The sequence below is a fragment of the Caenorhabditis briggsae genome (assembly GCF_000004555.2).
Source record: "Caenorhabditis briggsae complete genome, chrV, whole genome shotgun sequence".
NCBI classification, from domain to species: domain Eukaryota; kingdom Metazoa; phylum Nematoda; class Chromadorea; order Rhabditida; family Rhabditidae; genus Caenorhabditis; species Caenorhabditis briggsae.
Genome location: NC_013488.2, coordinates 17,038,527 through 17,051,414, shown reverse-complemented (window position 1 = coordinate 17,051,414; position 12,888 = coordinate 17,038,527). Strand labels below are relative to the sequence as shown.

The 12,888-nt window shown below is 33.0% G+C and overlaps 3 protein-coding genes and 1 non-coding gene across 4 annotated transcripts in view; 3 read left to right on the top strand and 1 right to left on the bottom strand.

The window, feature by feature from the left end:
* Window positions 1–930: 930 nt before the first annotated feature.
* On the top strand, window positions 931–1,003 carry CBG29003. The gene has a single exon. It is a non-coding gene (tRNA).
* A 3,605-nt stretch (window positions 1,004–4,608) lies between these two features.
* CBG22826 lies at window positions 4,609–4,842 on the top strand (the record flags this gene model as incomplete). The annotated part of the gene is made up of 1 exon (XM_045238422.1): window positions 4,609–4,842. One exon carries the CDS (start codon window positions 4,609–4,611, stop codon window positions 4,840–4,842), a length of 234 nt encoding a protein of 77 aa, XP_045097668.1.
* Window positions 4,843–5,499: 657 nt separating this feature from the next.
* Window positions 5,500–6,872, bottom strand: Cbr-srw-87 (the record flags this gene model as incomplete). The annotated part of the gene is made up of 5 exons (XM_002638236.2): window positions 5,500–5,707; window positions 5,759–5,872; window positions 6,258–6,491; window positions 6,644–6,781; window positions 6,823–6,872. The coding sequence occupies 5 exons, from the start codon at window positions 6,870–6,872 to the stop codon at window positions 5,500–5,502; spliced, it is 744 nt and encodes a 247-aa protein (XP_002638282.2).
* Window positions 6,873–11,333: 4,461 nt separating this feature from the next.
* Window positions 11,334–12,888, top strand: part of CBG22828 — a gene marked incomplete at both ends in the record, with an annotated part of 6,046 nt that continues 4,491 nt past the window's right edge. Inside the window, 2 exons of the mRNA XM_045238421.1 lie at window positions 11,334–11,343; window positions 11,593–11,786. Of these exons, the coding sequence (XP_045097669.1) occupies window positions 11,334–11,343; window positions 11,593–11,786 (204 nt within the window). The remainder of the gene's footprint in view (window positions 11,344–11,592; window positions 11,787–12,888) is intronic.

The following is a 12,888-nucleotide window of genomic DNA, read 5'->3' as shown; positions in this document are numbered from 1 at the left end:
TCCGATTTCGTACTTTTCCTTTATTATTCCATATTTTTTTATATTTTGAACGACATATTACTGATTTTTCGAAACTCAATGTTTTGGTTTTGAAAAAGACTTATGGCAGTTTCCATTTAAATTTGATATGCAATCAAAAACAGAAGAAAATGGGAAAAAATTCGCTAAAAATTGTTTTGTTTTCATTTCAAAAAATATGTCTCACTTTCACTTTTTTTGAAATTGCATGAAAAATTGAAAATTTTTATAATTTAAACTTTGTAATTATTGTATACTTACCAACTTACCTTTTATTCCACCTGAAAATACGATTTTTACAATAATTACAAAGTGAAATCAAAAAATCTCAATATCACCTATTTTGGAGAAAAACATAGCAATTGACGAGTGAAAGACATGTTTCTGCAAGAATTCAGCGATTTTTTAGTCTGCCATAACTCTTTTTCACAAAAAACATCGAAGGAATAATCGAAAAACCAGAAATGTAGGCTCGAATTGACGAAAAATTGACAAAGTTGCCGGTGTGGATTTACGGTAAACAATGGGCGCATCCGGGATTTCGGAGTGTTGTAGTCTGCCTACCGTATCAGACCCATATCGCACACATCGCCCACCCACCCAGCATCCATCTAGGATACGCGCGCATTCGGAACACTCGATTCAGCCTCCCCGCATCGCACACATATGAGATTCATCGCAGCTCGTTGTTCGCGATATGTGTCGAACGGACTTCTAGAGGATCGCATATGGATCGGGTCATTTATGCGCATCATCGCCCAGGACCTGTGTCCAGATCGGTAGCCCAGCGCGCTGCCAATACGCCATTAACGCACACAATGAGGCGCGACTTCGTAGACCTATAAGAAGGAGCGACAAGGCACTCACACAACGGCAGCCTTATGTACGCCCTCCTCGCTCAATGCGACCTGTGCTTCCGTGGCGCAATAGGCAGCGCGTTCGGCTGTTAACCGAAAGGTTGGTGGTTCGAGCCCACCCGGGAGCGAAATCTTTTTTATGTCTTTTTTGATTTCTTTTTAAGTTTGTTTTGACTTCAGAGTTGGTTTAGAGTATTTTTTCAACTTTTTCCGAAAATAAAAATTTTATTGAACTAAATTTCTGAATTTCTGAACTTCTGAATTTCTGAATTTCTAAATTTCTGAATTTCTGAATTTCTAAACTTCTGAATTTCTGAATTTCTCATTTTCTGAATTTCTGAATTTCTGAATTTCTGATTTTCTGAATTTCTGAATTTCTGAATTTCTGAATTTCTGAATTTCTGAATTTCTAAATTTCTGAATTTCTGAATTTCTGAATTTCTGAATTTCTGAACTTCTGAATTTCTGATTTTCTGATTTTCGGAACTTCTGAATTTCTGAATTTCTGAATTTCCGAATTTCTGAATTTCTGAATTTCTAAATTTCTGAATTTCTGAACTTCTGAATTTCTGAATTTCTCATTTTCTGAATTTCTCATTTTCTGAATTTCTGAATTTCTGAATTTCTAAATTTCTGAATTTCTGAATTTCTGAATTTCTGAATTTCTGAATTTCTGAATTTCTGAATTTCTAAATTTCTGAATTTCTGAATTTCTGAATTTCTGAATTTCTGAATTTCTCATTTTCTGAATTTCTGAATTTCTGAACTTCTGAATTTCTGATTTTCTGATTTTCGGAACTTCTGATTTTCACAACTTCTGAAATTCGGAACTTCTGAATTTCTGAATTTCTGAATTTCTGAATTTCTGATTTTCTGAATTTCTGAATTTCTGAATTTCTTGTTTCCTGACTGATTGACAGTATGAGATATTGCGCTCTACTGAACAAAAAAGAGAACAACGAGAAAAAATGAAGAGACGCAGAGATAAATGCATGTGTCAGCAGTTTTTCTCACAGACAATGTAAATAAATCGAAATTCGCCCAGTTTTTTCGTTATCAATTTTTTATCACTATTTGTTCAAACCAATATCATTGATTTTAAATTTGTCGTCCATTTTTTTCTATTTTTACATAAAATTCTAAACAAAAATTTGCGAAACATTTTTTTCCAATTTTTCTTTTAAATTTCATAACTTTCCAAAATTAAAAAAATTGTATTTTTATCAAAAAAATTAATTTTTTGAAATTTCCGGATTTTTTTTTAGATTTTTGGATTCTTGAATTTTTGAATTTTTAAACTCATAAAGATTTCAGATTTATAATTTGCTTTTCTGAGGTTCTGAAATTTTGAAATTCTGGTTTTTTCAAAATTTTCTAGTTTTCAGAGTTCCGAAGTTCCAGAGTTTTGGATGATTGAATTTCTGAATTTCTAATTTTAATAATTTTCGATTTTTCGAATTTTTGAGTTTTTGAATTTCTGAAGATTCGAATTTCCAAAAAACTTTTTTTTTCCTGTTTCTAAATTTCTGGAACTCATGAATTCCCGAATTTCTTAATTTTCAAATTCTTGATTTTTTCTAAGGTGGGGGGACATGAGAAAAATAATGTTGTCGAAATTTCGTTCAAATATGCCCCTCGAGGAGTTGAACTTGTCGAGGCGAGTGTTGGAGGTGCGGCGCCGCTACCGACTGAGCCACGCGGGCAAAGAGAGAGCCGCTGCCCGATTGCATACATAAAGGCGAGGACGACAGCTGTACGCAGAGTGACATTTAGCGTTGTACACCGTGACGGTAGGAATGCATACTCTGGCCCCAAAAATCCCCCGTAAAATCTCCTGTCCCCCCCCTTTAAATTTCAGAATTTTCAAAATTTTCGAAACTTGAAAATTTAAGATTTTTCCAGATTTCGAATTTTCTGCATTTCTGAATTTTTAAAATGTGAAATTTTCAATCTTCCGAATTTTTGAATTTTCTCATTTCTTAATTTCATAATTTTTTTTTCTAAAAATGTGTTTCTTTCAGACCGAAGAAATGGATTCCAATAGAAATTCTCTAAAAAACATGCCCGAACTAGTCATGGAAAAGATATTATCCGATTTGGATTTTTTCGATTTGTAAGTTTTTTTTTCAATTTTTGACAAAATTCCAAAAAAAATTGCAGAATTTCCCTTCGAAAAGTTTGCCAATCTATTCGATTTTTCATCGATAATTTCCGAAAAATGAATCCAAAATTACAAAGCATTCGGATTACTGTAGAACCAAAATCAATAAAATCGACTTATCGATTTTTGGATAATTCGGAAAGATTGATAATTTATCAGACGCTTCCAAATAGATCAAGTTTGTTGAAGTGGGATCAAAAGAAAAGAATTTTGGCAAATTCGAATTATATGGATATTTTTTTGAAGGATTTCGAGATTTTCTGGAAGAATCAAAAGCTGAAAATGGAGAAATTCCAGCTGGATCTAGCTGGAAATCCCTTAAAAATCATCTATGGAATTCGAAAAATTTTGGCGGCAAATTATGAGAATAATTCAAATTTCGAACTTGGAAAATTCGAAATTGAAACATCGAATCCTTGTCAAATTCCCAAAATTTTATCGAAAATAAATCCGAAAACTCTGGAAATTTGGAATAAAAACGATGAAAAAGAATATTGGGATTTGGAAGAAATTTCAAAATTGAATCAATGGAAAAATGCCAAAAAATTGACGATTAATGGATTTTATGTGGACCCGGAGATTCGAATTTCGGAGAATTTCGAAAAAATCGACTTGATTTTTGAGGCGATTTCTTGGGAACAGGTTTTGGAATTTAAAAAGGTTAGTGATTTTTCTAAAGTTCAAAAATTCGAACATTTCAAATTTCAAATATTCAGAAACTCAGAAATTCAGAAAGATAAATCTTCCAAAACTCAGAAATTTAAAAATTCCAAAAGATTCAAAAATCGGGCTCTTGAGAAAGTGACCCGGGGGAGGGATCCAGGAATCCGGAGATCCGAAAATCCGGGAATCCGGGAATTCGTGAATCCGGGAATCCGGGAATCCGAGAATCCGGAAACCCGGGATACCGGGGCCCAGGAATCCAGAAATCCGAGAATCCGGAAATTCAGAAATTCAGAAATTCAGAAATTCAGAAATTCAGAAATTCAGAAATTCAGAGATTCAGAAATTCAGAAATTCAGAAATTCAGAAATTCAGAGATTCAGAAATTCAGAAATTCAGAAATTCTGAAATTCTGAAATTCAGAAATTCAGAAATTCAGAAATTCTGAAATTCTGAAATTCAGAAATTCAGAAATTCTGAAATTCTGAAATTCTGAAATTCTGAAATTCAGAAATTCAGAAATTCAGAAATTCAGAAATTCAGAAATTCAGAAATTCGGAAATTCAGAAATTCAGAATTTTCGAAATTCGGAAATTCGAAAATTTAGAAATTACCCGGGATACCGAGGTCCGGGAATCCAGAAATCCGGGAATCCAGAAATCCGGGAATCTGTAAATCCGGGAATCCGGAGATCCGGAAACCCGGAAAGCCAGAAATCCGGGGATCCGGAAACCCGGAAATCTGGGAATCCGGAAATCCGGAAATCCGGAAATCCGGTAATCTGGGGACCCGGGAATCCGGGAATTCGGAAATCCCTAAATCCTAGAATCCGAGAATTCAGAAATTCAGAAATTCAGAAATCCTAAAATCCTAAAATCCCATTTTCAGACACTCCTCTCCTCCCAAACAATGGAATGTTTCCGAATTGAATTCGAATACTTCAAATTCGAAAAAATGCTCATCAAAACGTTTGGAGCTCCATATTTTCCACCAGGGAGAGCCGACAAATATGGTCAAAAGTGGTTTTTCAGAACTTCGAATCCTGAAAAAATTCTGGAAATTCGATTTCATTCTGGAAATCGGAATATTTGTTTCCAGAAGATTGACGGTTTCAATTTGCCAGATAGAGCTATTTTACAGTAGCATTTTGGGAACTTTTTTGAATGTTCATTATTTTTTTTGATTTTCATTTTTTGATTTAAAATTTGTCCATCACAAAAATATAGCTTTATTTTTAGTTAGTACACTCTGGAATTTAAAGACAAATCGAAAAAATGTTTAACTAATTTTTTAAAGAACGTCAAAGTCGACTACCTTACGGTAAAATCAAGTGATAGTATATTTTTGTCGGGGATACTGTATCTCTTCAGGAGGTGTGGTTTCAGAAATATTCAACTGCACTATTAAAGTTTTATTTCGAGAAATTTTCAAAAATTGAAATAGAAAGTAAATTAGAGAAAAAAATGCACAAATGGTTTTGGGGGAAAATATGAAAATGTTTATAGGAAAGAGTTATCTTTGAAACACTTTTTTCAAAATCCACGTTTTGATGGAGGGCGACAGGGGGCCAGGAGGTTTAGCCCCGAAGGGGCGTAAACCGACTGGTTTGAAATAAAATATAGATTCACGTGACCTTTAAAAAAAATGAGTCGCGAAGCGACGAACAGTAAAAGAAAAAGGTTAATTTCAGCTGTTTGAAGCGCCGGAGGCGCGGCAAACAAGCTGGTTAAAAAAAATATATAAAATACAAAATATTATTTTTCCGTGAAAAAAACGCAAAAATTAGAAAAATTTCAATCTTCACATATTCGAACTATTTCCAGATCTTGCATTTTGCATCACACTGACCACTGACATTGTTTGATTTTTAATCGAATTTTCTCTTTGAAAAATCGATTTGACGGTTGTTCGATATTGGGAAGACATGAAAAAGCAGATTGAAAAATGAGAGAGTGTCATGACGACGTAGATCATATTCAGAAGTTGGATGATGCTTGTGGCGACGCTTCTGGTATATTTTTTTTGGAAAGCTTTGATAAAATTTTATAAAGTAGCTCACTTTTCATTGAATGCACTTGAGGCTGCTTCGACCCAAAAACAAATTCCAATTGGGAATTCGATAGCAAAAAATGAGACGGTCATGTAGATCACAAGACGAGTTGTTAGTTCTTTTCTTTAAGATTTTTTTTTGAAAAATACTAGAATCGGATTTTTGAGTTTTTCATTTTTCGGATTTTTTTCAAAAATCGGATTTTGGATTTCTCATATTTTTGGATTCATTAGAAGTTTCTGATTCTCAAAATTCGGGATTATTGAGTTTCTTAAATTTTGAAATTTAAGAAAGAAATTCAGAAATTCAGAAATTCAGAAATTCAGAAATTCAGAAATTCAGAAATTCAGAAATTCAGAAATTCAGAAATTCAGAAATTCAGATAATTGAGCTCAAAGTTGACCGTATGGAAAGGTTTCTATTAGAGGAATACGGTAAGTGGTCGAGAATTCCAATTTTTCTTTCCTGGCCTAACTTTCCCACTCCATGCCTAGAAACCCGAACTCACCTCTTTCCTCCAATACTCTCTTTTTTCGCCTTCTCTCTTGCCAACCTCGCTTTCTTTAACTCTCTAATCAGTATAATCGTAAGTGTTGGAAACAAAATACATGGTAAAATTTTTCCGATTCCTCCCCCAATTATTAAATTAATGTTTCTGAATAATCCGTCGGAGGCTTTATAAAAATCGCGTTCTTGAAAAATGACATTTGGCACAAAATACGATGGATTGTACCCAGGACAGCTGAAAAATTAGTTTCAGATTTTTTTCCAGAACAATGATAAAACAACGTAAAACCTGTATTAGGAAGGCCCCTCTAATAGAAGGGCCTTTCTAATAGAAGGGCCCTCTGAGAGGGACCTTGGAAAAGGTTTTACGGCAATTCAAGAAATTACTTCAAAGGCATCGTCCAGAACGTTCCATTCTCCATCATTTCAAATCTGAAATAGTAGAAAATCGATAAAAATGAGCTGAGCAATAAAACTGAAAGATTGATTTTCCACCCGAAAATTGGTTTAGAAATGTAATTGAATCTGAAAAAGCTGTCTATTTCTGCGTCCGGATGTCCACATACCTATGATTCATTGAATTTCTGACGGCTACTGTACGTACGGCAGCCAACATAAGCCCTAGCCACGTGGAACATCTTCTGAAGTCGTCACGAAGGGTGTACAGTAACCAATTGATGTTCTGCTCCAGAATTGATTCTGGGGGAATGCTGAAAATTGAGATTGAAAAATGGGATTTTCTGAATATTCAAATTTTCATATTTTTGATATTCTGATTTCTGAAATTCCGAATATGTAAAATTATGATACATTTTTCCCATGTCACTCATAAAACGTGGAAATAGAAATCAGAAAAAATAACTAAGTCTTCACATTTTTTCAGAAATCAGAAATCACAGAAACCAATTTTTTTGGTTTTTAATAAATAATGGAAAAAAATAATTTCAGAAAAAAAAACAAAAAAAGCGGAAATGAAAAAAGCTAATTAGAAAAAAAACCAGAAATTCAGAAATTCAAAAATTCAGAAATTCAGAAATTCAGAAATTCAGAAATTCAGAAATTCAGAAATTCAGAAATTCAGAAATTCAGAAATTCAGAAATTCAGAAATCCAGAATTCCGATTTCTTACCATTCTCCCGTTCCCACGATCCAAATTCTAATCTTCTTCTTAATTGCAATTATCGGAAATGCCATATCAGCCATCGCAATTCCCAAAAGAATCGAATTCATAGAAGACGTGCGCATCTGACGACGGGACAGAATGTAGACGTGGAATATATTCACAAATAGGTCAATGGAAGCGAAAATGTATTCATATCCACCGACTACAATAACCAGGTTACTGTAATTTTGAAGAATTTCAGAAAAAAAAAACTTTTTGAAGTTACTTCGAATATTTTTTGTACTTTATTGGTGAAAGTCAACTATTGTCTATTAAAAATAATCGCACGAGTGAACGAGCAAAAAACGTGTAGAGAGTGTCTAAACCTGTTCACTCGTGCGATTATTTTTAATAGGCAATATTCTGAATACTAATTAATTAATTAACTACAGTAATTTTCGAATTAATTTTTTCGAAAAATTTAAAAAATAAATTCAAAAAATCACCTGAAAAATAGTTGTAAATCTGTAGAATTTGTGGTACTCATGAGAAAAATGAATAAGCTTTTTTTCGAACGAAAAGATTTTCTTGAATAACTTTTTTGGGAAAAAAACAGAAAAAACAATTTTTTGTGATTCCAGGGAAAATATTCAGACGTCAACCATACTGGGAACAGAAGGAGCAAAAAAGATCAGGTTGCTGGAAAAATAAGAGGTCACAAGAGGTTTTTTGTTCAGAAGACGTCGGATTTCTAAGAATCAGAAGATGTTGTCTCATCAGAATCACAAAGTTGATGATTTTTGATTTAAAAAAAATGACGACGTCGTCAAAAATTTTTCATGCAAAAAATGTGTTTTTTGATGAAAACATAAAAAATCTGAAATTTGGAAAATTCTGAATTTTTGAAAATTTAATGAGGAAATTACTTTTTTCCATAGAGAAAGGGGTACAAAATCGTTCGAAAAAAAATTGTTATAAAGTTTTTTTTTTCAAAATTACTGTATTCTGGTTACTGTAGTTGGTGGACATGAGTACATGTTCGCTTCCATAGCCGTATTTATGAATACCGTAAAACCTGTAATATAGCGCCATGGTGTTCTATTTTCCGGAGGGGTGTTTTGGGATGATGCGAGGTAGCAGAAATTAGTTTTTTACTTGGGGGTCTTCTATTACGAGTGGCGTTATACTACAGTTTTTACGGTATATTCGATGTCTACACTCTGTCACGTCGCCTTCTTCTGATTCTTAGAAATCCGACGTCTTCTGAATAAAAAACCTCTTGTGACCTCTTATTTTTCCAACAACTTGACCTTTTTTGCTCCTTGTTTTCCCAGTATGGTTGACGTCTGAATATTTTCCCTGGAATCACAAAAAATTGTTTTTTTCTGTTTTTTTCCCAAAAAAGTTTTCCCAAAAAAGTACAAAAAACATTCGAAGTAACTTCAAAAAGTTTTTTTTTTCTGAAATTCTTCGAAATTACAGTAACCTGGTTACTGTAGTCGGTGGATATGAATACATTTTCGCTTCCATTGACATGTTTGTGAATATATTCCACGTCTACACTTTGTCACGTCGCCAGATGCGCATGTCATCAATGAATTCGATTCTTTTGAGAATCGCAATGACTGATATGATACTTCTATTGATTGCAATTTAGAAGAAGATAAGAATTTTGATTGTGGGACCTGGAGAATGGTAAGAATCGGAATTCCCAATTCTCTGAATTTCAAAAACTCATATTTTTTCTCTGAAGTTCAGAATTTTAGGGTTTTTCAAAGTATCGGTTTTTTGGAATCCCAGAAATCCAGAAAAAGAATTTCTAAAACCTCCTAAAATCCTAGACGATAAAAAATCCAAAAATCCCCAAATTCCAAAATTCCCAAGAATCCCTCCTCATCCTTAAAAGCCAGAAGAGATAGGAGTCCTCCCACAGAGCCTCTCTCTCTGCGTCTCTTCTAAATTTTTCATCTTTCATTTTTTCCGTGCCAGGGGGCACCCCCTGGTACCGCCATCTTTTTCGATGGCTAGTGTCCAGACATTTCCTTCAAAAAGAGACGCAGAGAAACGAGAAGGAGAAAAGAGAAATTGCTCAGCTCTTCTTTTCATTCTTTTTTTTCTCCTCATGGATCCCAACTGAATTCGGGGCCCTCAACTTTTTTTTTGATTTTTCAGAGTATTTTTTTAAAGATATGGTGAGTTCTCTTTAATTTTTTATTGCAGATTTTCAATAAAAAATTTAATTAAAAAACATCACAAAATTCATCAAAAGTTGATTGAAAAAATGCTAAAAAATTAATTTCCCAAAGTTTTTAATATAAAAAATTGCTGAGAATTAACTGCTGAAGTAAAAAAAAAATTTTTTTATTAAAAAAAAATTTTTTTAATAAAAAATTGCTGACAATTGACTGCTGAAATTTTAAAAAACAAACTATTATTTCAGATTCTACGGGTACTAAATATTGGAAATATTTACATATCAACCAAAAATAGGTAAGATTTCAAATTTATATATTTTTTCTAGAAATTGCAAAAAATCTCAGAACTCGGAACTTTCAATTATCTTAGAAATGTGTAATTTTCTTAAGTTTTTTTTTTGAATTTAAAAAAAAAAACGAAAACTTTGAATTATCAGATTTTCTGAAAATTCTGGAATTTCAAAAAAAACGTTTTCATTAAAATTTTTTAGTTTTCAGAGATCAACAATACTGACGGGTACAAAGTTCGAAATGTGTAACTAACCGTTCCCGTTCATTTTTTAAATTTTAAATTTATAAAAATCGTACGGCATGCACAGCGGTATACGAGGTTGAATTAGTTTTTTTTGAGGGTTTCGTATTTTTTTTTGTATTTTTAAATTTTTTAAAACCATCTGCAAGTATATACATGCTTTTGTTTCGAATTGTGATATTTTGTAGTTTTTGAAATAATGTTGCTTTTCATAAATCCAAAAATGTGGAGTTGTTTCTGCTTCATAATTTTTTAAATTTTTTGAATAAATTTGATTTTTAAAATTATTTTTACTGTTTTAATAGAATTTTCAGGTTAAATTTTTAAAAATATTTTTCAGAGAAATTGAAAAAAAAACATAAATTATCTGAAAATTTAGGAATTTGTGAATTTCTAACTTTCGGGTCCCTGGGTCCCTGGGTCCCTGGGTCCCTGAACTTTTTCTTCATTTTTTTTGTGCTTTTTTCCGCCCAAAGCAAATACAAAATTTCCGTTTAAAACCGTCAAACTATTCCCGAACTATTCTTCATTCTATTCGTTTTTTATTTGACTGCCAACTGATTCAGGTGGTCTAAAATGTTTTTGATTTTTTTTTTGAAAATTTTCATATTCTCTATTCTGTTTATTTTTCAGATCACCCACATGTGCAACTTCCCTTTCATAAATTGGCAAAGTAATTAATTTTGGAAAATTAAAAAAAAAACGAAGACTCATATGTGTAATTTCCCATTCAGTTTTTCATGTTTGTGAATTCATATTTTCCACTTTTTTGATTTAAAAAACTTAATTTTCAGCATTTTGGAGGAAAATTTTGCACTGCAGTGTTCAATCTCATACTGAATTTTTAAAAATAATTTTTTTTGGAATTTTTAGTTTTCGAATCGACTAGTCATTCAATAATTCACTTTTGGTTGTGCTACTGTTTCACCATTTTTAATTGTTTTTTGTATTCCTTGATATATTTAATTAAATTCCAATAAACTTGATTTTTTAAACATTTTTTCAATGAAATATTTGGAGAGAAAATTTTAAAAAGAATCGGAAAAAACCAGAAAAAAATTACGATGAAATTCAAACAATTGGCATGATCTTTGTATCTAAACCAATCTTTTGTGTTTTATTGCTTCGGAAAGTTGACATTAATCGTTTGGACAGATTTTGATAAGGTTTGGTTCATGATCATTGTGTTTCTCAGTATATAAATAACCCCCACCTACCCGAAACAACCACTCCAATTGACAGAAAATAATGTCTACTGGTAAGTTTTTCCGTTTTTCAAAGTACCCGAATTGTTAAATTTGAGCCCATGTATCTCATTTTCTGTGAGAGATATCAAAAAGTGGTTAACTAATAAAATGTTGCTGATATCATGATAAACATTTTATCAGTTGACAACTTTTCGATTTCTTTCAAGAGAAATGAGATATATAGGCTCAAAGAAAATGGTCCGGGTGGCGTTCAAATATAGTGTATACGGTATCTTTAAAATATGCCCTCATTTTTTCAGACAACGTTAACAAAGTCATCGACCTCACCCAGGAATTCTTGGAAAACGGAAAATTCATATTCAAAAATGTCGCTGAAGCGCTGGGAGACATTGCAGGAGTCGGAGGATTACTCAAGGCTCTCATGGCTTTTGCACCTGAAGAGAAGGACCCGGTGATGGAGAAGTTGGACGATTTGGAAAAGAAAATTGATACGGTAGAGCTTGTTTTATAAAAAATAGAAGAAAAATCCTCCAGAACACAAAAAGAACCAAGTTTCTAGCTGTTCTGGGAGCCGAGATACGGCTATTTGAAGTTTTAGAAGTTAGAGCGTCTCGTCGTCTGCGTCTCAAACTTTGACGGCATGTATCTCCGCTCCCGTAACTGCTAGAAAGATGGTTTTTGAACCGTTTTCTTTGTATTAGTTTGTCGATTTCAAGAAGAAGTTTTTTCAGAATTAGTCTATAAGCCCAACAAAAGGTGCAGCTCTTCCAAATACTGTGAATACCGTACTCTTATAAAGTGCCTCCCTAACTTTGAGGCAATTTATCTCGGTTCCTGTAACAAAAACCAAAAAGTGGTCAACTAGTAAAATACTGTTGATATTATGATAAACATTTAATCAGTTGGCCACTTTTCGATATATTTCACAGGAAATGAGATACATGGGCTCAAAGTTGATAGTCCTATAAAAATGGCTAAAAATTCGGGGTACAAGGGGGTACAACTGATTTAGGGGTACAAAAATTCGGGGGTACAACGATTCGGGGGTACAAACTATCAATGATTCTAGGGTACAACTAATTTCATGTAGGGGTACAACGTTTGTGATTCGGAGGTACAATTTTTCTGACGAAGTTTCTGAATTCCTGAATTTCAGAGCTTGAAAATTTCAAAATTCGGAATCTGAAAATTTCGGAACTTCAGAATCTGAGAATCTGAGAATTTCCGAATTTTAGAACTTCGAAATCTCAGAATTTCAGAACTTCAACATCTCAGAATTTCAGAACTTTGGAATTCCAGAATTCGCAATCTGAGAATTCCGCAACTTCAGAATCTGAAAATGCTAAAACTTTAAAGGGTAAAACGGACTCCGACCAAAAATTTTTATTGCATTAAAATGTGTTAAAATTTATCTATTTTCCGAATATTATTGCGAAAAAATTCAAAAAAAATCCGAAAGTCCCGAAAAACGGCGTTGAAAAGGAAGAAAATTCAAAAAAAGGTGCCGCCGGGGGACGAGGATTTTCAGTGAGAAACCTAGGCCACGGCAGCGGGCGCCTTTCCTACGTGGCAATTTTACCGGATTTTTTTCAATT